The sequence below is a fragment of the Aethina tumida genome, chromosome 2, assembly GCF_024364675.1.
Source record: "Aethina tumida isolate Nest 87 chromosome 2, icAetTumi1.1, whole genome shotgun sequence".
Classification (NCBI taxonomy): Eukaryota; Metazoa; Arthropoda; class Insecta; order Coleoptera; family Nitidulidae; genus Aethina; species Aethina tumida.
The window spans coordinates 25987535-26013805 of record NC_065436.1 but is presented as its reverse complement, the minus strand read 5'-3'; the positions used below and the strand labels follow the sequence as shown (position 1 = coordinate 26013805).

The window sequence follows — 26271 nt, the reverse complement described above, 5'->3', positions numbered from 1 at the left end:
TCTGTTTAGACTACATAAATACAATTAAAAATCGTAATGAAATAATATATTATTAATATTTTCAATGAGATTATTGTTTATTAAGTAGTATATTAACATCTCTCCAAAAATTTCAATTTTTTATTCATATCAAATTAAAATTATCAGTACGTACTTTAATGGAAGCATCTTTCTTGAATGAGAATTAGATGAATTTTAGAAAATCACATGGTTCAATCTTGGGACTGTCATTGTTTAAGTTCTATATTAATGGCCTTGCAAAGTATATATCCATGTAAATATATAATTTAATAGTCAAAGCTGAAAAAGTAAACCTTAACAGAGTTCTTCTCCAAAGTAAATAATGTTTTTTCTTTGAAAAGAAGTAATACATCTAATGAATCAAACCATTTTCTGGGGTGTTTCACTGAACTGAAAGCTGTTTTGGGACCAGACATGTGGGAGGCTAAATAAAGGTGTATTTCTGATAATAAATTTGAAGAATATTTGGGAATTGAAGATGTTTTTTGTAGTTTATTATTCTTTCTTTGTAATTATTAAATTTGTTTAATTTAAGAGGTAGAACCTTTTAACTGTTTCATCTATGTATGTACTAACTTTAGAGCAGCAATTATTAAATTTTTAGTTATAATAGTACGATAATATTTAGTCTACTCCAAAACTATCTTTTGGCTTATATCTTTTAATAGTGTATGTCTAGTATTTGTATTTATAAACTATTTTTTACTGTATTAATTGTTTTACTACATTTACACACTAAAATTCAATTGAATCTCTGAAATAGTTTTTGAGTTACAGTCTACCAAGAAGTAGTCATTCAACAGTAAGAAAGTTACATTTACTAATGATTGTTCTGGCTGTAATGAAGAAAATACTGTGATTGATTCGTTTCATGGATATTGATTTATTCAGTTTCTTTTAGTTTTTTTATGGAATTAGTAATTTAGTAATGTGTAAAACTTATACTTATTCTAGGTTAATCATATCGAAGAAGAGCTTCAACAGCCCAATAGGCGCTTTTTGAAGAAGTGGATGGTCAATTATATGGATCTGGAATCAATTAATTCAATCATTTTATCTCTTTAAACGCGCTTTTATCGAAACTACATTTTTCAAATATTGTATATTATTTTGGATATGTTTTTCTGTACAACGACCCTACATTTCTTCGATTATTTAAAAAATGTAATTTTGGCAAGCCAAATATCATTAAATTTTCGAGCAAAATTTTTCAGAACTCTGAAATTTTGTTAAATTTCAATTTTTTTCACAGTCGTGTGTAAAGGTATAGACAATAAATATTAGTTTAATATATACATGTATTTTTTGAGGATCATTTTCTTTTAGTGATTTGGCGAGTTATCTCGCTTAATTTTACTGTATATTTATTATTTATACACAAATCCAGATTTTAAAACATTTGATGCAGTTTCATTTAAAAAAGAATTCCAAGAATCACTTTTTTGGCTATTACATTTTGACCCTTAATTTTATATACAATCGTCCATATCGTATTTTTTGTATAATTTTGTACAGCTTTTTAGAAATGATATTTTAGTATGTATCAATTGGATGTCCAATGTTTTTACTGTCAGTATTTTGGCCCAGTAATAAAAGTTAGTTTTTTATGATAAATAAAATTATAGACATTTGGGAAGTCATATGCTGTTAAATTGTTGTTCATAAATTATTTTATCATAATTTATGATTATATTTATTATTCATAATGATAATTTTCCTCATACTAGGATAATAATAAGCTTACTTATTAGTGGTAGCTTTATAAGTAAGCCTTAACGTAGATGTTGGAATAAGTGGAAACATGTAGGCACTTGTAATAAGAAGAATCGTGTCCCTGGTCAGGTTTTAATTAAATTTACCATGAACAAAAGAAAACGTATCATATCGGTCCAGATAAAAAAAAAAACAAACAAAAAGAATAAATCGGATAAAACCCGGGACAGAAAGGCGAAGGGAACGGTAACCTTTTTTTTTAATCATCCACCGCCCACCGTCGAAATTCAAAAGGGCACAGTGCACAGCATCCCGGTAGATGTCGTGTGCCGTGTCGGCCTCTAACATCCCAAACATCGGGACCGGAGATGTAACCCAAACTACACAAAAATCGATACGATCTGTCGTCCCGCTCTATCTCGCACCGGGACCGGCGTCTTTCTCTCAAATACATTTCGGCTACGCGCACTGTCGTCTGGGTTGAACCTGACGCGAGATATTTTTGTCAACGGGCCCATTGCAATTTTAAAATCAAAAGACGACGGTACACGACGTCTGCAACACGCGAGGGCCGCGACGCGACGCGCTCACATAGTTTTTTTTTTTTGATCTCAAACGAGTGCACAGTGTACGGTGTTCGTTTTGCAAAACGGAGAAAATGTCATCCGTTCGTATGGCGTAACACCTAGCGGAGCCAGCCTCAGTGCCGACATCCTGCGTGTCCCGAATCCCTTTCGACGGACCTGTCACCCCTCCAATCGGCGTACGGTCGTCCCCTTTCACTCGTCCGAGTTCAATAGCCAACACAGAAATAGAAGTCTTTATGTTTTTGGCGGCGATTTTCCGAATACGTTGACGTCGAAACGTTGGCTGATTGTTTTCGTCACCGTCACCCCGCAAAATGAGTGCGACCGTCAACAAACGAAAATGAACGTCTTGTCGAGCCCCCATACGTAATAGTGCTTCACAAACTCACACTCAGTCATGGTGATTGCAAACGGTTTTCTACCCTTCACACTTGGGCTGCTGCTGCTGATCGAGAATGAAGCCAAGGAGGCGAGGAAAACAGATCCGGACGCGACATACTCGAGAGCGGACCTGAGTGCGGGCGTACCGCAGTACGTCGACCATGATAAACAAATTCGTCCATTATTTAGCAATATAAATGACCTAATCGAAAGTGACTGGTACGGTGGCGGGCACGCTAGAACGAGGAGAAAAACGCCGGAACGCAGCTTCGCCAGCATCAGGAAGAAGCTGAACGAGGAAAAGAGGCGCGAGGAGATGATGGCATCGGACGCCAATCCTAGGATGGAGCCAAACTACACAGGTAGGTCAGCGACTATTGCATCCCCTGGTTCCCATTCAAGGTCGGTGTATTGTACGTCTGCCAGATTTCGAAGGGGACCGCGGGTTGGAGGTTCAACGTGTCCTGGCGTATGCAACGACCTGGTATTTGGTCGTTCACGCTCCCAGTTTCGATTCGATGCCGTGGGTGGTTTTTACTTTCGGTTCGAGTGGTTTGTAGGCGAGGGCGAGATTAATTGATGCGTGCTAATGTGATTGAATCAGTTTGCGGGTATAAAGGTCACATCATGGTTTGATAATTCTGCGAGGTCATAATATGTCAAGTTTTAAAACAAAATTTGTTATAACAAAGGGGGGAAGTTGAATTGTAAATGTGAAAGTTCAAAATACATAAACATATGCCGAAAAAATCGTTATTTTAAAAATCTTTTCATTGTTACCAAATACAGTTGATACAAAAACTGAAATAAAGTAAACATTGACGAATTAATTGGAACACCTACTCATTTTTAAAAAAAATTAAGCTATTGATATTAAATTCACATTATAAAAATAATAATTTTATTAACAGGCTTAATTTAAATAAATAAAATTGATCAAATAAAAATTTGTGGTAATAAAATATTAATAATTTTAAAAATAAATTATATATATTTAATTTTCGCATTCACCATTTTTGAAAACAGGTACCACCAATTTTTAAAAAAAATGGTGGATGCGTTTTTTAGTAAGCCATTATATCTTTTTTTATTATAAAATTATCAAATTTTATACTCTGTTTTAACAATATCAAACAGGTTTAAATACACATTAAGTATTGTTCATTAGAATATTTTTGTGGTGTGTCAGTTCTAAAAATTTTATTAATTATATAATTATTAATCAAACCACATACAAAATTTATTCCTAAATAAAAAGTTTTGAACTATTTTTTGAAGAAACTAAGAAGATAAAGTAACAAATGCATTCGACTAAATTAGGAATGAAATTATAATATAAATGAAATATGTAATAATTATATTTATTGATTGAGACACGAAATAATAATGATTAAACGTAATTAGCAACAAATGATAATTGTTAACCAATTCATTTGCTATTTTTCATCTAAAAATAACACCACCAGCCTCATAATCACTCGGGAAGTTTATTTTAGCATCCTCTCTAAAAATACACACAATCAATCCATTCCGCCACATCAAAAATCCAAAACAAACACCACCAGTATTTTTTTAATATTACGGACGCTATTATTATTTTGTCCAGTTCATTGCTTTTTTGTTACACAGCTTATAAATAAAGTCAAAGAAATAGCACATTCAAATATAGTAGGATTTGTATTTTTTTGTTAAATAAATGCACTTTCAGTGAGAAGAAAGAAACATTGCTCTTCAGAGAAGAGAAAAATAATAATTAACATGAAACATCAAGGTCTAAATATTGGTGATATCGTTAAAAACATATGAGGCATCCCAAAAATTGTTTACAATGCTTATTAACAATTATAAAATAGCTCTCTCAATTGAAAATAATAAGTAAATGTACTTTAAAAAAAACAACACTATTTAATGACAAACGAATTGGAAAAATCAGTAAACGACACCCTTTCTTGTTCACTAGGTAAATAAAAATGATTTAATTGGGTCATACAATATCAGTGTGTCCAGTAGAACAATCAGGAGTCGACTAAATGAATAAAACTTTGTAAGGATGTATTTCAGTAAGACACCCTTTGTATCAAAGGAGAATATTCGAACAAGACTAAAAATTTGCACAAAAATTTATTAATTATCCTCCAGAATTTTGGCGAAGAGTACTTTGAAGTGATCCATGTTCAGTAGAACAAGATCAGAAGATAAAAAATACGTTCATCGTTCTTCTAATACAAGTTTGGATCGCAGACAAAAAATTTGAAAGACAGTGGAAAAGTTTCGGTTTGGGGTTCCTTTTCTTGACGTGGTTTAGGAACATCACAGAAAATTAAAATTATTAGTAAAATGGTCCGTTTCGTATATAGAGACATCATTAGAAATGGAACTATTTGTCAACGATAATTTACCAATTACATGGATTTTTATGCTTGATAATGATACGAAGTGTGCAAGTTGTTCAAAGTTGGTTAAAAGATAAAAATGTTGATATTCCCGATTGGCCAGTGTAAAGTCCGATTCTAAGTACAATTAAAAACTTGTGGAACGAGATGTCATCTCGTTTAAAACTTCAGAGTGCATCAAATTTAGATGAATTGTGGTTATTAATTGAAGAGTTATGAAATTTCACTTCAAACGATCATTGACGCTTTCATTCATTGAAACTTTGCCTCACCGTTTACAAGTCTCTTTGACCCAATAAAAAAAAAAAAACGTTTACAAGTGGTTATAACAAACCTAGGGTACCCAATTTTGTATAAAGTTACGTATAAATTATTTAACAAATATATATTTTTCAAAAGTGTACTATTTCTGTGATCAGTAGTATTTGAGATTTAGGTACAAAATTAATGGGATAAAGTATAATTATTTTAAATAAAATATATAATATTGGTATGCATTTCACAATTAACGTTAAGTAATGTGTGCTATTTTTTAGCCAACACTGTATTATATGTATATCGGTACTTTTTTTACAGCTGTACCGAAGAGTATGGACTTCGACGACATGAACAAAGAGCAAATGTACAACAAGGAGATGGACAAGATCCACTTGCTGAAGATACAACAGCAAATTGATCGTGAAAGGGAGCAGGAGAGGAGCGGAATCGATTGCGATTTCGAAACCGATTGCACGTGGACGTGGCGCAAAGATATCGCCCATGGATTTTTCATCACATCAGCAAACAAACTAGAGCCGAACGTCACCAACATTCACGCCGATGCATCCAACAACACACACGGTAAATATACTTTCCGTTATTGTCCCAGCGCGAAAATGTGCTTTTCTTTTGATTCGCTGCATTACGGTGGAATATTTATGCGATAAAGTGGGCTTTATAGATAATGGTTTGATCGGTGAGTATTTGCGACGCGGAAATAAAAACCGATGCATTTCGACGTCGCGAATAAGAAAGTTTCTTAAGGAAACCCTTGATGTGTAAGCACGTGTCGTTATTATGTGTTGTGCAGATGAAAAATTGTATGGCTATGACCGACTTTTATTGATGGAATGTAAAATTCCTAGAAATCGTTATATTGCTTCTTTTCCGTTTTTTCTTGAAATTCACAATTGTGTTTCTTCTTTTCATTTCTTACTGTCCTAAAAATATACTTATCACGTATACACTTACAATAAATATTCTCCTAAATTTATTATGTTTTAATACGGATAAAATTATATATAATATAATTTAATTCGATTTTCATGAAAACAATACCTACTTCTAAAATATATATATACAGGGTGTTTTATAAATTATCTGATAATTTTTAACCATAACTTGGTTAAAAAATTTCGGATAAGTTATGTTTTTCTTACAAAACCTGTGTGTGATGAGCGATAAACAAGGAGAATGTGCTCATCAAGATTTAATGATTATTGCTGGACTCTAATTCATGAAAGTGATCCAGAGAAATACAATGTTCAAATACTGCGATTCACTTTTGAAAATTTGTGAATGAATTTACAATTTTTGAAGTGAAAACTTTTTTAGCCGCGTTTGGCTCTTTTTGGTATGGGAATATCCTATAGGTTCGCGTCACCGACATGCTCGTTTATCAATTGTTCAAAGTTTGTTTAGCAACCAGGGAATCGTTTTGGTAGTAACGCATGCGCAGTGTCCTGGGCGCCTTAGACTTTTTTGGATGGATGAAATCTCGTGTATTCGCGTCACCGACATGCTTATAGCTGTATATCTGTAGCTATACGCTGACGTATAGTGCTTGTATATCTTATAAGGGAAATTGAATGGATTTAGTGAAAAGTTCAATGTGTCTATACTGTGCATTGTTGATTTAGTGTGTTTGTTTGATTGTTATTTGAATGGCCCTGTACAATGATTAAAAACTCACAAAATATAAAATGACATCGATTCCATTTTTACGTGATACTTTCACAACATTTTCATTTCCTACTTTAGTTACTATAAGCCTATTGTACCTACTTAAAACAAAATGAAATAACTGAAAGTACAAAAAGTCTAAGTATTGTTGAAATTAATGATGACAATGCAAATAATTAAAATAATGTTAAAAATCAAATGCACTGTATAATTAAAATTGTATTTATATTTTGTCATGATTTTGTACAGCCCGTAATATATTTGAATAATAAAAAGCCACATAAACATGCCTATAATTGTTGCTCGGAGTGTCAATAGTTGTAATAACCAGATTGTTGATAATTTTATTTCAAAAATTATGAAATTTCAATTTTTAATATCAAAAGTTTTTACTTTTGGCAGTCAGTCTCTATAACTGCCAATTTTAATTTTTTTTATTAAAAACATACGATCACAATGACTGATTCCGCAAACCTGACCCGTTAAAGAAAAAAACAGTTACAGATTCGAATTTAATGCACTATTTGATTGCTCCAGTCCAAAATATTTCTATCTATATCTATATTTATATAGAGCATTATTAATATACATCGATATGTACAGAAAATATTAAGGTCCATAGTTATACCTTATGTTTAAGGCACTCTAAACTCCCAGTTTCAGCAGGATAACGTTCGACTTCATATTTCCTATGCTTCAAAGACATGTTCCGACTATCCTTTATCTCTTATGTGGATTTGGACAGGAATAAGACTGACTAATCCTTTTCAGACGAGCAGAAATCATTGTCTCCTTAACAATCTAACAACCTGAAGTCGAGACAACTAACTGAACATGTAAATTTACAAGGTAGATCCACATTCTATTAATATTGGTGTCCTATATTGTTCATATTTTAAGAAATTCGGAAAGGACATATAACATTTTTGAAATATCTCTCTTATTGGAATATAGAAGTATGGCAATCAGTTTAATTTTCCTTTAGTTCTAGCATAACATGATAGATTATCCCAGTTTTTTAAAACAGTATAATTTTTTAGTTTCTTCCTAATAGACTTAATCTTAAATTATATATCTACCTGTCAAATTACTCACGTTTTTCTACAATATGAAAAAAATGTAACAAAATATATTTTTTCTGAGAGTAACTCTAAAAATTAATCTCTTTATTGTGTTTGTAGGGTAATTCATAATTTTATTAATTTTTTAGTTTAGTAGTATTATATAATTTGCTACTTTATTTACTTATATACCACATTTATTTCATAAATATTATTTTTTTGTGTATTTTTGTAAATAAATAATATATAGAGTAAGGTCCATTTAAATATGGGACCCTTTTTTTTATTTTTTGTCCGATTTAATTTTTCTTTTTCAATTATGAAGCATGAAAATATGTCACGTTTTTTGTCCCAAAACTAAAACCTATAGGGTAATAGGTTTTTATTAGAAAATAATTTTATAGTTAATAGAATATAAATTTTATGGATGGATTTATGAGTCAAAAAAATTTTATTAAAACAAGGACAGTCAAAAATATGAATTTAAATACCATCAATTATTAAATAAATAATAATCTAGTAATTAAGATAATATTATTCAATAATTAAAAACTAATGTATCTAATATAAATATTTTTATTTTTGTTTTGTTTTATTTTACTCAATTTTTAAAACCGTTTACAAAATTACTATAATTTTATAAAGCGTAATTAAACACGTAGTGAAAAAAAGAGAAAACATGTTTATTTGAAAGTTTTCACGCGAATCCTTAGGATCCCGGCCAATTTCATCGCAAAGTCGACGTCGGAATTGCGGCTATCCGCCGCCTGAAATAAATTTATTTTCCGACACCATCTGCGTCATTTTCTCTGTCCGTGACGTTGATTTCCAACGCCCAATCGTTTTCCTGTAATAAAAACAACTCGTCAAAAGCGAACAAGTGGTTTTTTTTATTTGTTTATTTATAAACACAAAGGAAGATTCATTTGGGAAATCGTGTTTTCACGGATTCGTTCGAAATAATCGGACGAAAATAAAAATTGTTTTCAAATATTTTTTACAATTAATTCAACTAGAGTTTAAACACTGAAAGTCCGGAAAACGTGATTGATATACGTCATAATCAATATAAGTCCGTCAACAATTCTATTCCGTGCAGCCCCATAATTCTTCTTAGTTTATCAAACTCGCCCACGTGCTTATTGTCAGTGACACTCTCTCACTTAGTTATTACCAGAGGCCGCAGATGTTCGCGGAACTCTTGCGGATCAAATTTGCCGCCTACAGTTCCGGCGTTTGCGGCACGGGAGACGTCAATCCCGGGCACCGGCTCATTTGAACTCCGGACCACCGAATGGCGGTGATTTAATGAATTAATTAAGCTGGAACCGTGACGCCGCCACACGTTACAAACCACACGATTTTCTTGAGTGTCCGGAATTGTCGGTTCTCCTTAAGCAGATTAGAATTTTATGAAAAAAATATATATTTATTCCTTTAATAATTTTTTTATTGAATTCCGATTTATCGCATTATTATTAAGCAATTATTTGTATTGTTCTTAATTTTTCTTATTTGCTTATAATAGCTATAATAAAAAATGCCGAAGTGTCACTACTATCGTGTTGATCTTGAGGATAGTCTCTTCTAAGAAGTGTAGTTTACAGTACAAATTCAAATTATAAAAGAAGGGAAGTGGTTGTCATTTGAAAGTGTCTTCTAAGATCGAAGAAAGAATCCAAAAGAATGGGTTGAAAAATATTTGGGAATCGAAAAGTAATGTCTCTTTCTTACATTAAATTCAAACCCGAATTCCATCTCGGATCGATAAAAATCAATCAGTTTTTATGTAAAATTTCTCGAGATGGCATTTTGGACATCATCCAAATTTTTGCCACTAAGAAAATGTTGTAGGGATTGGAAATTCGAGGGTGCAATATTGGGTGAGAATGATGGGTTAGTCAGTACCTCCTATCTCAATTATTTTTTTCAGTGTTGCATTGTATTGAAAATATTTTTATGTGGCTTATAAATAAAATAAAATAAATATTTATGACATAATTTTTTTATAACCATGTAATTTTAGTTTTGAAGGTATTAGTTTACTTCACATTCTATATATTAAAATTTTCATATTCACTCAATGGTTGTAAGTTTTTGGCTTCAGAGATTATTGCCCCATTCGCCTGTCTAAAACTAGTGGAATATCGTGAACTGGCGTAATTTTCGACTGCATATTCAAAACGCAATAACGTTTATTAGATTTTCTCATTTGAAATTTAAATTTTGACTACGGAACTGAGACATAAAATGGTTGGTAAACAGAACGTGGGTGGATGCATACACACAATAAATAAAATTATTCCATAAATTTGCATATAATTGTCATCAAATAATCAATTTATTATAGATTTCCCACTTTATCTTAAAAAAGGGTAGAAAATATATAAACTGCACCAAGAAATTCACTAAAAGCACCATTACATCTAATTACATTTTCCGAACATCCATCAAAGAGCCACTAGACCGGGGAAACTGGTCTCAAATATTGCATCAAATCAAACACATCGATCTTATATGAATTTTGAAATGTTTGCTGCTCTCTCATTTCGAACTTTTCCGTGGAAAACTGAGAAAATAACTTGGGACGGGAAAAGTTCTTGCGATGGCCCATCTATGCCACGTGCATGTTGGGTTCCGGAAACTTCACAAACATGCCCAGTTTTATGTAAAATAAATCGGAGACAACGCAAATTTTATTTCACGTCCTTTCCTTCAAGCATCTGGTTTATTTCTTCACTCAACCTTAAGCTAAAAATTGCCTCAACAATATCCATTTGTCTGTAACTTTTAAGATCTCTTTATAGAACATAAAGTAATTATAAAATATTGAAAACTATGTCCTCTTGACATTTGTCTTTGTGATGGAGTGATGAAGGACGCGTGCAATGGAAATCATTGCAGATTTTCTGTTCAGATTGAAACAGGCAGACATAAAACCGTCGCGCAATGCCGGCCAAATGCCCGAGGGACGCATTTGCAGACTTTTCTCCTGTTGCTCGACGCAATATGCCACAATGTACTTGGGGCCGTTTTAAAATGTCCTACGCATTCAACCCACGCCAGATCGACACTGTGAAAACTTTATGCGGAGCTCCGACTATTGTTCATCCTGTTTTTGAACCTCATTTGGCAGGGATGGATCACGAATCAAAGGATACATAAACGGATAATCAAAAATGTAAACTAATGCTTTTTATTACTAGTAAGTGACTGTTCAAGAAAGCAAATAAATAGGTTCTTATAAATATGAATTTATAAAAAAAATATTTAAAATATATATAATTTGATAAAATATATACAAGGTGTTTATGGTAATAGATGTTCAAAATTTGGGAAACTGTTTTTGCCTTCGTTTCCGTGTGGCCCATTTAAAAGCGGAACACCCTCATAATATCTGTATTTTTTTGTCCGATTTTGACAACTTATTTTTCAATTGTAAAGGATGAACAAATATACTCTATACAAAATGTCATGTTTTTAGACCCAAAACCAAAACCTACAGGGTATTTTTTAATCATGATAATTGAAGAAATCATTCTAGCAATTTTTTTTATAAAAAATTTAACTATACTACAGGATTAAAACTAACCTAACCTTGTGAAAATGGTATGCACCAGAGAGAGAGGGTTTTTCTCTTTATCTTGTCCTATTTTGAACACTTTACATATTCTCGTGCAATTTAGAAAAAATGTTACTTTTGATTAATTTTGGGTATTACAGACATTTTTGAAATATTTCAAAAGTCAAATAACAAATTCAAACATAAATACAATCTGGCGTTATTTCATCATATCATTTTTGATTTTGAATTAATAGAAATCACTTTCTTCAAACATTAAAACTGAAATACCTTAAAAACGGCTGTGATTATCAAAATTAATAAAAAGTACTTTTTTTTTCATAATTGTTCAAAGAATACGAAGATTAAGTTTTAAAAAATACTCAGTGGCGTAGAAAATATGGTGAGATAAAAGAACCTTCCAAAATCTATGGTGCTGTACCATTATGGAAAAAGTTAAATTGAATTGTATAGTATATTTAAATTTGAGGGACTCTATTTTTCTATTTTCATAAGGAAAAAGTTTAGAATAATCTATCTGCTCACAAATTTAATCACCTATTTTAGAAGCATTTTGTATAATTGTACTCATTTATAAAAATTCTTTTTTTTGTTTTAAAAAATATAATAAAACACCCAAATATGTAAGGTTTAAAAAATGTTTATTAAATTTCAATAAAAGAAACAAGTACAAAATTTTAAATTGAGATATATATAACAAAAACTAAACAAATATTTATAATTAAGGATAAACTTAAAAATATATTTACATGTACATATACAATCTATCATAAACCAATCAAGGTTTTCTAATAACAACATTCAAATTTTGAATACAAATATTGATTATTCTAATAAAAAATAATCCTAATTCTTAGTCTTAAATAATTGTAAAAACAAATCACATTCTGAGACTTGAGGAAGAAATGAAGAAATTAGGACCCACTCATTAATTTTTTGGCAAGTGCTTTCTCCTTTTCAAAATCTTCTCTTATTGTTTTATCTAAGTTAACAAGTTCTATGGATATTTCAACATTGTTTGGATCTCTTGCTCTGGCTAGTTCTAATCTCTTCCTGGCCAAATTGTACTCGCCAAGCTGCTTTAAACTCTTGGCATTGTTGAACAATGCTTTCACTGGAACATCTACATTCATTTCCTTTGTTAAAGCATTGAGTTTGTTGAAGTTCATGCAGCTTTTCCTAGGCTCATTGATTTTGGTGTAACAGACCACTAAATTTGTGTATAACTTCAAAAGCATAGCACTCTGCTTTTCCTGTTCTTCATAATTATCCAAAAGTGCATTCTCCAAATGGTGGAGAGCCCCATTGTACTCTCTTATTGCACTATTTATATTATTTCCAGAAAAATGATCCTTTGCCTTGGCACATGTAGCCGAGCAATATTTGTAAATTTCCTCAAATGACCTTTTCTTGTCCTCAGGTAAGTCCTGGAACATCAGGGCTGCTCCAGAGTCTATTATTTCTTTTAATTCTATTTCAAAGAGAACTTGAGTATTGGCAGGGATCCTTCCCAGGCAGCCCATTTTACCATATGCATATGTTGGAGAAAACAAAAACTGAGACTTTTCACCAGCTTTCATTGACTGGACTGCCAGATCCAATCCTAACAGAACTTCTCCATTGTTTACCACAAACTTGAGTGACTTTCGTCTTGCATATGTCGAGTCAAATGGGGTGGGCTCGAATTCGATGTACGCATTATAATCGACTTTCACCAAAGCCATGGAGGCGGGTGTTTCACCCTGTCCTTCTCGTAACACGCGTTTTTTAACGCCGCCGTCATCAGTGATGTTCTTCATCTTTCTTGAAACAAATTCGAAGGTCTGCCCTTCAACATAGATATCCTCATCGAGGCCTTGGGAGTTAAAGTTCATAAACTTGAGCATTTCCTCGTTAATTTCTTTGATCGACATATCGCCCTCTTCCTCCTCGGAGTTTGGGTATTTGTTCATATCTACGTCGAAAATTGCCCCTCCTTCGAATAAATGCCTAAAACAATAAATAATACAGTCCTAAGCGCTCGTACACTGGTTGACATTACTTACTTTACTTTTACTGAACCAGGCATAGTGACAAATTGAAAGACAAAATACACTAAACCGGGACCTAGGTATTGACCTAACCTAAGCAAAAAAACAAAGCCCAAAACAAATCGATTGAGACTGCAGCGCCTCCTATTGAAACTATATCGCTCGCGGGGTTTTCAAATTGAAACTTTGAAATGCTTTGCATAAATATTTTAATTTTTTCAGGAAACTTTTTGATAATACGACTCCCACCGGCGTCTACTGTGTTCCATCTGACTAGTCCGTCGTTTCAACCCAGCATATCGACTTGCAAATTGGACTTTTGGCTCTACCAGGAACACATGGAAGGTGGAGAAATTCGAATTGTTGGAGATAAATTCAATAATCATTCTCAGTCTATTAACAACCACACGCAATGGCTCGTTGGTACGATATCCGGCAATAACCATGGAAAGTAAGTGATTTAAATTAATTGATTAAAAAGTGATTGATTAAAATTGTAAATTATATTAAATATAAAGTGTTTTGTCCGTCGGTTCAATAATGAAGAAAATCTAAATAATTTTTATTTTAATTTCTCCTGAAGAAAATACAACCCCTAAAAATAAATTTAAAAAGTTGTTTTTTAACCCATTTTCATAATCTTTAGTTCAGTCGTCTTTAAATTTGGTATTACTCTCCTAAAATACATACAATTTATTTCATAATGATACAATAGCGAAGATTCTGATGTAATTTTTTCTTTCTCTCGCCCCATTTTCTAAGCCACTGAATATATTTTCATATTCTTTGAACAGTTTAAAAAATAGTATTTTACTCAGGAAAAAATTAAAAAAAAGATTTTCTTCATTATTAGTTGTGTTCTACCTGCTTTCAAATTTTAAACACCTATTTTATAAATACTTTGTATAACTGCAGCGGTGGGAAGAAAAATAACACAAAATTTAAAAACAAGTATTTTACAAACAACATATTTCGTAATAGGATTTAATTCATATTTTGTCCAGTCAGTATAAAAAAATATATTTCAATATTCTATAGTTTTTTAATTTTTTTGTTACACTTCTTATAAAAGTCGGAGATATTACTTTAAACACATATATTTTGTGAAACAATACAATAATTTAATAGTTAGAATTTATTCTTAGAAGGATTTACATTGTTATTAAATAAATTCACTGTCACAGAGAAGTAAAAATATTGCTCTTCAAAGAAGAGGAAAAGACAATTTATAATGCTTATTAACAAATATGAAACCACACCCTCAATTGGAAATAGAATAAGAAAAACTCTTTTTATTGACAGACAAATTGGAAAAATACTAAACGGCATCCTTTCTTGTCTTTCCTTTCTAGATAAATGAAAAATGAATTAATTAAAACAGGTCATACAATATCAGTGTGTCTAGTAGAACAATCGGATTTCGACTTAATTAACACAACTTGGGAGGACATATTTCAGAAAATAATCCAGTTATTAGAAAATAATATTCGAACAAGACCAAAAGTTTCCATAAAAATGTATTTCGTTCCAAAATTTTGGCGAAGGGTATCTTGAAGTGATAAATTCATGTTCAATAGTACTAAATCAGATGGTAAAAAATACATTGATCGTTTTATACACCATGAGAAATGTAATTGAACCAACGATAATTTACCAGTGATTTTTATGTGTGATAATGATAGGAAGCACACATCCAAAGTTGTTCAAAGTTGGTTAGATAATACTCGGTTGGCCACTGTCCGGATCTATAACATCAGAAAGCATCAATTTAGATTAGATGAATTTTGGTTATTCATTGAAGAGTTGTGAAATTTAACCTACAATGGATATCCAACAATATATTAACAATTTTGTTATGTATAAATTATTTAACAAATATATTTTTAAAAGTGTGGCATTTCTGTGACCAGCCACATTTCACATTTTGTTTAATATTTAATTTAAATAGAAATTATTTTAATCTGGATACAAAATAAATAATGGGAGAAAGAATTTAGTGTAATTATTTTAAATAAAATATAAAATATTTTGATTGTGTTCAGTTAGAGGTGTGATATTTCTCTAGCCACTCTCTATATCATTTTTTGTTGCAAGTAAGCATTAAATCTATTATTATTATTTCTATTACATTATTATTTATTATTTTTTAATAATTGAAATTAGAAGTTTACTATACTATATTATTTAAATTTATAGGTGGAAATTATACTCGAAGTCTATTGGAAAAATATCCGGAAAATTTAGCATCATTCTGGAAGTAGTTCCGGCCACTCCAAACAAACAAGGTGCCACTGTCGCTATAGACAACATCAGACTGTCTGATTGCTATACAAAATACGACGGTACTTGTTCCCCATTGCAGTACCAATGCAAATCCATGACCCCAAATTGCATTAACACCACCAGTATTTGCGACATAACTAAAGACTGTGAAAGCGGTGACGACGAAGAACAAAATTGCGGTAAAATCTCCTAACTACTATAATAAACTCATTTAAATTTGTTCCATTTTAGATTTGATGCCGTTTGGAGCTAGATGCACCTTCGAAGATGGTTGGTGCGGTTGGCACAACTACAATCAGAAAATTCTATCGTGGACCAGACACAATGGGTCAGGACCTACTAACTACACGGGTCCGAATTTCGATCATACGCATAAGAACGTAACTGGCAAGTATCTGTATGTGCACATGTTGACCGAGGGTGCGGCATTGGCAAGTGCCGCCACTTTAAAGAGTGTGGTCTTTAATCCGCCACCGAAAATTCACGGCAACAAGACATCGAGATATTACAATTCCTGTGCTGTAAGTAAAGAATTAAAAATTAAATTGTTTTTTATTTAGATATTTTTAGATACGGTTTTACTTGCACAAACACGGGAAACACAAGAGTGCTATTTTATTACAAGTAACTGAGCTAAGACCAAACGAGAATCATACCACGGAGTTGCTTTGGAGTTACCGAGATGATCATGGAGATCAGTGGGTAAGACAGGTGGTAATTGTGCCCAATATAACATACAGGTATTTAATATTTGTCTACTTAATTTCGAGCAACTTTACCTTCGTACAATTTCTAGATATTACATCAGCATCATAGCGAGAAAAGGTATAAGTTTCTTGAGTGATATTGCAATAGACGACATATCACTTAGTCCTGAGTGTTTCGGCCTCAACATCCCTCCTTCAGAACTGAATGGTTACAATTATTATAATCCTATAGAGTTACAAAAAGCCAATAAAGAACCCCATAAAGATTTCCTCAACGTAACAAGTATGTAATGACATTTTGCAGATGTCCTAGGTTTTATCAAAAATAATTTTAGCTTACAAATTGACCAGTTGCAATGCCAAAGGAAGATTCGGACCCAATTCCGATCAATGTGCCAAAGCTTATAATGGTACGAATGTCAAAATTAAAGTAGTTCATGAGGCTGGCCTTACTGGTGTTCAAAAATGGTTGGCGCCATTCGATGGATTTTATACGTAAGCATATTATCAAAGTTATTATAAAGTTATTGTTATTAATTGGCAAATACCTTAGATTCATTTTGGCCGGTGCAAGTGGTGGTAAAGGAAGTACCGGCGAAGGATCATCTAGGGGCGCCACAATTAGAACCGTCGTTGAACTGAGGAAGAATCAAGAGGTATTCATACTGGTAGGACAAGAAGGCAATAGTGCTTGTGTTAAGGTAAGTTTACTAGTTTATCTTATCTTATAAGATCCTAAATATTCCGTCTTTAGAGCTTGGTACACCGTGGCAATTCCACTTGTTTATCAGACCAGAATAACACGGCTACTGGTATAAGAGGTGTTTTGTACATGAACATTATTGATAGTGGAGGAGGTGGTGGAGGAGGAACATTTATTTTTATGGTAATTGAACAAAAAATAATTTATTATACGGCTCTAATACTGAAATATTGCAGAAAAATCGCACGAAAGAAAAAATTCCACTTGCTATAGCAGCAGGTGGAGGTGGCTTGGGTTTGGGAAAATTCATAGACAACGAAGTGCAACACGGTCAAGGTATTGATAGATCCAGACTGCCGGTAACTGGTAGAATGTACGGCATAAAGTAAGTAAATTTATGACCCACCAAAATATCTGTATTATTCAAACTTCCATTATTCAGATCATCTGGTGCTGGAGGTGGATGGCGAATGTTTGAAGGTTTAATCGATCCTTCCCACAAACAAGTAATGGGTAGCTCCTTAACTACAGGTGGCGGTATCGGAGGCAAAGCTTGTTATAATTCCACCGATGAAAGGGGAGACGGAGGCTTTGGAGGTGGTGGTGGTGGATGTAGAAATGGTGGAGGTGGTGGAGGTTACGCAGGAGGAAACGCTTCCTCCACCAACTCGACAAACGGTGAAGGGGGATACTCCTACTTCGATAGGTCAAAAACCATTTCAAACCTTACGGAAGTTTTGCCTGGGTATAATTCTGGAGCAGGCTATGTTTTAATCATTCCCTCAATCCATGGCTGCGACTGCGATTACAGATGTGTCGCCTTAGATGCTCGAAAATCCGAAATATCTTGCATTTGTCCTAGGAACTGGAAACTTGATGAAGACAAAAAGACTTGCATCCGTGAGTATTTAAGTGAAATTAATTGTATTAAAAATACAAACGTCTCTTTTAGCGTTAAATGTAATTGAGGATACATACCCAACGTGGTTCGTAATAAGCCTGATTGCCGCCGTGTTGTGTTTGGCTATGGCCTTTGGAATGGTTTGCTTCTTTTTGTGTAAGTATTCAATGAATTTGATTTCAGAAGTATTTAATATTAAAATAAGTATAAATTTGTTTATGAAAGATTTATTTTATTTGTTTAAGTTTACTATATTAATAACAGAATAGAATATTCATTGGACTTTTCCTATAACTCACTCTAGTTTATCCGAAACGATTTCCAGACAATAGATATCAACACCGGGCAACCGGCATGTTGAGAAGAAAGATGCTGTCCGGAGCCGATCTTCAATTAGACCGATTGAGAGTTACTTCAGACAGCATGATGACTGAATACAATCCCAATTATGAATTTGGAGGAGTTGTTTATACCTTAAAAGATCTAAAAGATATTCCGAGGGACCAACTTCGATTAGTCAAGTGAGTAATTAATACAACAGATATTTTTATACATTTATTATAAAATCAATAGTAAAAAAATATATAAACAATTTCAACGTATTTTCAATTGGTAACGGGTATTGATAAACAATTAAGTGAATAGGAATATATTTGAGATCATATTGTAATTAACCTTCAAGTCCGAAAATATCTTTAAACATATATCCAAGGCCTTGTTTATCCAGATATTTATTAAACTCTCCCATATCACTATGGTTGGGCAATGATCCTCCGGTTGGAAAACTAATTTCAGTAAAACTAGAGAACTTGAGGAAATTGTTTCCTTTCTCTTTGTCTTCTTCTGTGCACTTGCGGAATATTTTTTTCCAGTTCATGGATTTAATGATTTGCCACCAGGCGTCACAGTCATCCACTGTTCCTTCCACACAAATTATTCCAGGTTTTCCTGACAAACAAAACCCGTTCAAGGAGTAATTGTGGGCTTGGTCCACGATCTCTCTCCGTTTAGTTTTACTATAAATATGATGAGCATAAATCCAATATCTTACAAGGTCCTCATTTTTCTGCGTTTGACTAGGTTTAGGATCTTCTTGTATTTGAATGTATTTTTCGTAGTTGTCTTGTAGCCATGAAACTGCTGTAAAAATACAAGGTTCGCCTCTATCTAGACTGTTTAAAAAATTACTTATTTCCTTATTGATTGCAATATGCTGCACCTTATTCAGTTTGGAGTTTCTGATGAACATTTCTGGCGTCACGTCTGGATATTCTAGTGGAAGGTTAACACATATTTCAAACTTGAATTTGTCTATGTCTATATTAATTGTATAGTCCAAATGCCCACCTGGTGCAGACATATTACCCTCAAGGTATTCTTTAATTTCATAGAAACTAGGGAAATCCACTTTTAGTTCGCCAGGATTACAGAACATCGATTGAAGACTTTCCAATTCATCTAGTTGGACCTGAAGATTATCTCTAATCTTCTCTGGTGATAGTACTTCAGTTGGCATTTCTGTAACAAAAATAAAAATAAGTTCACTTTCATAAACAATACCACTATTTTTAGGGCGTTGGGTCAGGGTGCATTCGGAGAAGTTTACCAAGGTTTCTACAGACAAAGACCTTGCGATACGGTAGAAATGCCGGTGGCAGTGAAAACACTGCCGGAAATGTCGACGTCTCAAGCGGAAATGGACTTCCTGATGGAAGCGTTGATCATGTCCAAATTCAATCATCCCAACATAGTTCACTTCATCGGCGTGTGTTTCGACAAGCATCCGAGATTTATAGTTTTGGAATTGCTGATTGGCGGAGATTTGAAGAACTTTCTCAGAGAATCTAGACCAAAACCTGAGAGAGGTAGTACATTGACAATGAAGGACTTGGTGCTGATAGCGGTGGACGTGGCTAAAGGTTGCAAATACTTGGAAGATAACAGATTCATTCACAGAGACATTGCGGCGAGGAATTGCTTACTGACGACGAAAGGTCCCGGAAGGGTGGTCAAAATTGCTGACTTTGGCATGTCGAGGGACGTTTACAGGTCAGATTATTACAGAAAAGGGGGCAAGGCGATGTTACCTATTAAGTGGATGCCACCTGAAGCTTTCCTCGACGGAATTTTCACCAGTAAGACTGACGTTTGGTCTTTTGGTGTTTTACTTTGGGAAATCATGTCTATGGGATACATGCCCTACACCGGTTGCGCCAACAGGGAAGTCATGCAATTGGTAACGAGCGGAGGAAGATTAGATCCACCGGCAAATTGTCCAGGTACAGACATACCCATTGCAATTGTACATAACATATTGGAAAAATTACTTTTAATCTTTAGGACCAATTTATGGAATCATGACGCAATGTTGGCATCCTGCCCCGGAGCAGAGACCCACGTTCTCGACGATTTTGGAAAGACTGGGTTATTGCATGCAAGATCCTCAAGTCATGAACGCGCCTTTGCCCGTATTTCATCGTCCACCATCCAACGAAAGGGACACCACCTTGATGAGACCTGCCACCTCAGATGAGAATTGTTTACAGGTAACATGTAGATGTATTGCAAATATTTTAACTAACACATTAACAAGTCGCAAGCTTAGTTAGTATTCCCAATAACAAGCACAGGTGGTACAATTCATACATCTCTAGGTGGTGCCTACATCATCTGATTACTTAATACCGAATCACATGACTCCTCCCGGTAACCAGATCGAATCAACCTCGTCCGTTGAAAAGTTACTGCCTGACAACTCCGATAATTGGGAGACATCATTCATCATGCCCCATTCTAGATCTACGCAGCCACTGCTTATGGATACCACCAAAGACGATGAAGGCGCCACCTCCGTAAGTGTGGCATATAACAACTAGTAACAATACTAACTTGCATATAGTCTTTGATAATATATCAGTGATGATTAATGTTAATTATTATGGTAGGTGGATAAACTGTTAACAATCGACAATACTTCGAATGCGAAAGTGTCACCGATCTCGCTGCCCAATCACATATTAGGAAATCACAACAACAATCTTAAAGCGGATTCTAGTTTGAAATCTGGAATCTCGTTGGACGCCGGGGCACTGGTGAAGTCCATGAACACTCCAACTCAAAAGAAGTACGCAAACGTCAATGCCGGTGATAATGTAACTGGTAAGATTTCGTTTGTTTGTATATAAATGGTGGTTTTACTTATTATAAATTAGGTAATGGTGTCTTATCGAATGGTCCATTCCCATCGGCAAACCAGAATACCTATGTCAGCACCGGAAGCAACTCGAAATTCCTGAACGAAAATGAAATTAACTGTTAGGTTGTGATTAACAATATTTTATGATATTTAAAACAAAAAATTTATAAAAAACACATTGAAGGTGGCATATCCTAATACCGTTTACTTTTAATGGAATTAATTCAAGATTAGATGTAACAACTGTTTATATATATTTTAGATATTTTTCATATACAATGTTCCATAAAATTATATTGTTGCAAAACGAGCTATGGCTAATTTTTTGAAGTTTTTTTAGCCAAAGCGTTCGATTACTGCTCATGAAAATTCGGTTGTGTTTGAAGGAATTTAAGAAAATTATTTACCTTTCTATTTACACGATAGTTTTACAATTCATATCCATCTTCAACAAAAAAAAAACCTTTAATATTCTCAAGTTTGATATAACTCACGGTTAATTGGATAACTTTGTAACAAGAATAGTAATTGTTTTTTTTCAAAATTTAGGTGGATGTAAATTTGCGCACTAAGAATTTTCTATGAAATTTACTTATTTCCTAATTTTACTTGGAAAACATGGTACGTACATAATTAGAGCTAGGTTGGCATCTGTCTGTATGTATCTATATACAGGGTAGTTCGCTGTTTTGTAATATACCCAGGGCGCCCTGTACTCTTCATTGTGTCCTGATACTCAATACGGTCGTTCCCGATTTTACTTGGTCACTGACAAAAGCTTAAAATCTTCAGTTTTTGCGTTTCGGTTGTGTCGATTCGAATCAGAGAAAACCCCAGTTTTGGCCAGGTAAAATGGATTCAATCGTGTTCACGTAGAATAATCTTATAGGTATATTAATCTTACACGTGTACGGCATCAATACAAAAACAAAATGGAGAGTTAATGGTTATTAATACAGGGTGGGTGTGTATTATTGTTTTAATCAGTCGAACACAAGTTGTTAATGATACGCAAATTTATTTTGTATATGGGTGTTGTGAATGAACATGGTTTATTTGAACTGGCTGATGAGTTACCACTTTGCCGTTAACCGGATAAAAAGACAATTGATTGTGAGACAAAATCTGATCTTACCAAAGAGAAAAGACAAATTTTTAACTTTTAAGAGCTTAAAATTATTTGAGCAATAATTCATTTTTGTAAAATTTGTGATAGAAAATAATATGGCAATGAATAATACATTTGCTGGTTTGAATAAATCCTATTGTTGTATTTATAAAAAAAAATCAAAGTGAAAAGCCGAGTTATCTTTTTGTATTGGTGCTTATATTTTACAAAATAAAAATGTATATAAATTATTCTTGACTGAGTGTTGAGTGTGAGTCGATGTGTGAGAAACCTGAAGTATTTTATACATGTGCCAATAGTGTGTAATTTTTTTAATAAGGTGACATACATAATATACCTAATGGTTACGAACCATATAACAGTAACAACCAGGATTTCCTTAGGGAGGTTTCGTAAAAAATTGCACCGACGCTTATTAATGACAGGTTTATGCATTGTGTAGATACCTATTAAATTGAAATGAGTATCGAATAGTAGTTTGTTGATAAATTTTTGATAATATTTAAAGTTTATTGTTACAGTTTCCTTATTAATTGTAAGCATAACATTGCAAAACAACATTACTACTTATTTGAGAGCGATGATTTGATGATTAAGATAAGCGATTAGCCTAGACGCAATAGAGAAGCGACTAATCAACTAAATGAAATATATATTACATTTAATTATGGTATAAACGAGGTGTTACGTTATCGCTGCACGCACGTGAGTTTACGTGTTATTAATATTTTAGCGAGATGATTTTACCTTTAATTAATTGCGTTATTAAGGAACACAGTACGTGAACAAACTATTTGCGTATTAAAAAATTCTTTAAATTCACAGAGATATTCGTACGAACCGATAACTTTGCGTCTGCACCACATTTCGTATCAGCAAGGTCAAGAACCGATTTAATTTTTATGATTTCTAGTTCATTCATAATACTATAGACAAGTAGAGATTAACATCAGTAAGTAAGTTTCTAAATTTTGCAGATGGGGATTGTTATTAATGTGTATGCCCACCCTATAAACAACAAAATCACATCTGTCTTCTAAAATTTATGCGTTGGTCCACTCGGATGGATGAAAACGAGGAAATGAAAGACCGTACTCTTCCAAACATGCCACCCATTGTTTCTCAATTGTGTGTATCACCGTAAACCAAAGATAATACAATAAAGGAAACTTAAGAATATGTAAAATATGTTATAATTATTAATTTATATTAAACATTCCCATTTCGAATTGAGTTGTGAGTGAGTGTTTGTTTAATTTTACATGTTAAATGTTGTTTGACATATAGTTAGTTTAGACAAAAATGCTCAAATAAATAAATTTGTTGTGAAGTTTATTACATGGTTAATTGTTGCATAACTTGTTAAAAATGTTCTTGTTAAAAACGGTTGTGAAAAGTTGACGGTTAACAATAATATTTAATACGTAAACACAATTTGGAAACAGTGGGTTTATAATTTTTGTGTATAACCTGTCTTCCAAAAACATAGACGTAGTGAACGTTTTAATTATTTCTTAGGCCTTAGTTATAAGGAAAACTCTCACATAAGTAATAATACAGGCAATGAAATTGTTATTTAAAATGAATAGAATATAAGATTTATTATTTGTAAATGAGCTTCAAGCACTTGTTTATTTATGTTAATTGTTGATTTTGATTTTTATTAAAGACGTTTAACCAAAGCAGGTAATTTCTGCTGGGAATGTGTAAAATTAATAAAAAATTAATCCAGTATGTACTGTGTACACGAGGTATTAATAAAGTTATCTACACAAATGATATAACCTGATAACCCGCGTTACGATATGATACATATTATAGGCTTTTTAATTATGATTTTATGGTGTTTTACGATAAGTAATTTGTATAAGTATGTAAACTTTAAGAAGGTTGTGTATTTAACGCCAATCACTTCGCCCTTGTAAACCTAATAAAACAAATTAGCTCAACGACAATGGTTTGTATTTTTGGAACAATAATACTAGGTTGTGCTGACAAAATTGTTTAAAACATACAGATTTAGGTTCTCATATGTTATTTGTGCCAATTCCAATTTTGTCCGTATGTGATTTGTGCTAGTCTCCACGCAAAACTAGAATTAGTAAAAATAGATGAGAGGTAGATTGTTTTTACCTAAGAAAAAATAAAAATAATGCTTTAAGTAATTTTAAGATTTGTAAATACTATAAATGTAATGACAAAAAAACACTGAACCTTGAAACAGATCCAATAACAACCATTTAATCAAGTATCATACGATGCTAAACTATCATGATTAGTAAAATCTCACTTTTTCTTTGTTGAATCTGTTCCGGGCTCATAGAACCGCTGGCTGAAGTCTGTCTCGGACCTGCTTTCATTTCTTTGCCTTGGTGTAAATATTCCTTGAATAATTGAGGGATGCAAACAAAACGACGTGTAATGTAGTTATTAATTAAAATAAGACTGGATCCTTAGTATTTATTGGAATGTGGCAGACTTTAAGGCATGTGGACTTCGAGAATGTACTCAAAAGATGTTTGATAATAGAGTATGTTATGTGGATTTTACAAAAAGGCGTTGTTTTTGGTATAAAATGTACAAATCATACTGTATTCTGTAACATAACACAAGAAATATATAGGTGTTACGAAAATTTATTTGTTTTTATTTGACATCCCTAAAAAAACAGTTTTCTCTGTCCAATTTAAGTAAGTATGTGTAAAACATTAAATATTTATTAAATTTAATTAAGTAGTTATTTTATTGTTTCTAACTAGTGTAAATTAAACTAAGTGTCGGAAGGAATTTTAAATTAAGTATTTAAAAAATTACATTTGCATTACAATTTTCCAGGAAATTCTAAAAGATAAAGGCTTTTTATGATAAAGATAAAGAGAATCAGTAAATAGAAAATAATTGATCTTTTCCACGTTAAGTATTTATATATAAATATTTATGATTTGGAACTAGTATATACTAAAGTTACAATATATGATTTAAAATTATTCTTATTGAAAGTGTCAGAAGAAATTTTAAATTAAATATTTTAAAAATTACATTTGTATTACAATTTTCTATGAAATTCTGAAAGATGAAGGTTTTTAAAGATAAAGAAGGGGGAAAGAGTACACAGAAAATTATTGTCCTTTTCCACTTCAAGTATTTTGGATTAATATTTATGCTTTGGAACTAGTATATACTAAAACTACATTACAAGATTTAAAATCAATCTAACTGTGTCAGAAGGAATATTAATATAATATTGTAAAAAATATACTTGCATTACAATTTTCTAGGAAATTCTGAAAGATAAAGATAAGATAAAGTATGGGAATGAGAAAACATTCAAATTGTAAGTGTCAGAAGAAATTTAAATTAATTATTTTAAAAAGTACAGTTGTATTACAATTTTCTATGAAATTCTGAAAGATACAGATAAAGACTGGGAATGAGTACACAGAAAATTATTGATATTTTGCACTTTAAGTATTTATGTATTAATATTTATAGTTCGGAACTAAAGTTATTGTGTCTGAAGGTATATTAAATTAAATATTTTATAAATTAAATTTTAAATATAAAGACTGGGAATGAGTAAACAGGAAATTATTGGTCCGTTGCACTTTAAATATTTATTGATCAGTATTTATGGTTTGGAAC

The 26271-nt window shown here is 32.5% G+C and overlaps 3 protein-coding genes across 4 annotated transcripts in view; 1 reads left to right on the top strand and 2 right to left on the bottom strand.

The window, feature by feature from the left end:
• Nucleotides 1–2295: 2295 nt before the first annotated feature.
• Nucleotides 2296–25264, top strand: LOC109607999 (tyrosine-protein kinase receptor). The gene is made up of 19 exons (XM_049962467.1): nt 2296–3064; nt 5672–5935; nt 13933–14161; nt 15907–16172; nt 16225–16514; nt 16564–16733; nt 16790–16983; nt 17036–17195; nt 17254–17401; nt 17455–17586; nt 17640–17788; nt 17846–18303; nt 18356–18460; nt 18630–18825; nt 19877–20583; nt 20645–20850; nt 20959–21156; nt 21250–21463; nt 21517–25264. The coding sequence occupies exons 1-19, from the start codon at nt 2719–2721 to the stop codon at nt 21621–21623; spliced, it is 4539 nt and encodes a 1512-aa protein (XP_049818424.1). The 5' UTR covers nt 2296–2718; the 3' UTR covers nt 21624–25264.
• LOC109604055 (inactive peptidyl-prolyl cis-trans isomerase FKBP6) lies at nt 12305–13823 on the bottom strand. Its single transcript, XM_020020584.2, has 2 exons — nt 13726–13823; nt 12305–13669 (listed from the first exon to the last, which is right to left on the bottom strand). The coding sequence occupies exons 1-2, from the start codon at nt 13746–13748 to the stop codon at nt 12595–12597; spliced, it is 1098 nt and encodes a 365-aa protein (XP_019876143.2). The 5' UTR covers nt 13749–13823; the 3' UTR covers nt 12305–12594.
• LOC109604056 (RWD domain-containing protein 2A) overlaps nt 18847–26271 on the bottom strand; it is a 10298-nt gene continuing 2873 nt past the window's right edge. For both annotated transcript variants that reach the window (XM_020020586.2, XM_020020585.2), the window contains exon 2: nt 18847–19822. In XM_020020586.2, coding sequence (XP_019876145.1) covers nt 18975–19820 — 846 coding nt within the window. In that variant the 5' untranslated portion in view covers nt 19821–19822 and the 3' untranslated portion in view covers nt 18847–18974. The remainder of the gene's footprint in view (nt 19823–26271) is intronic.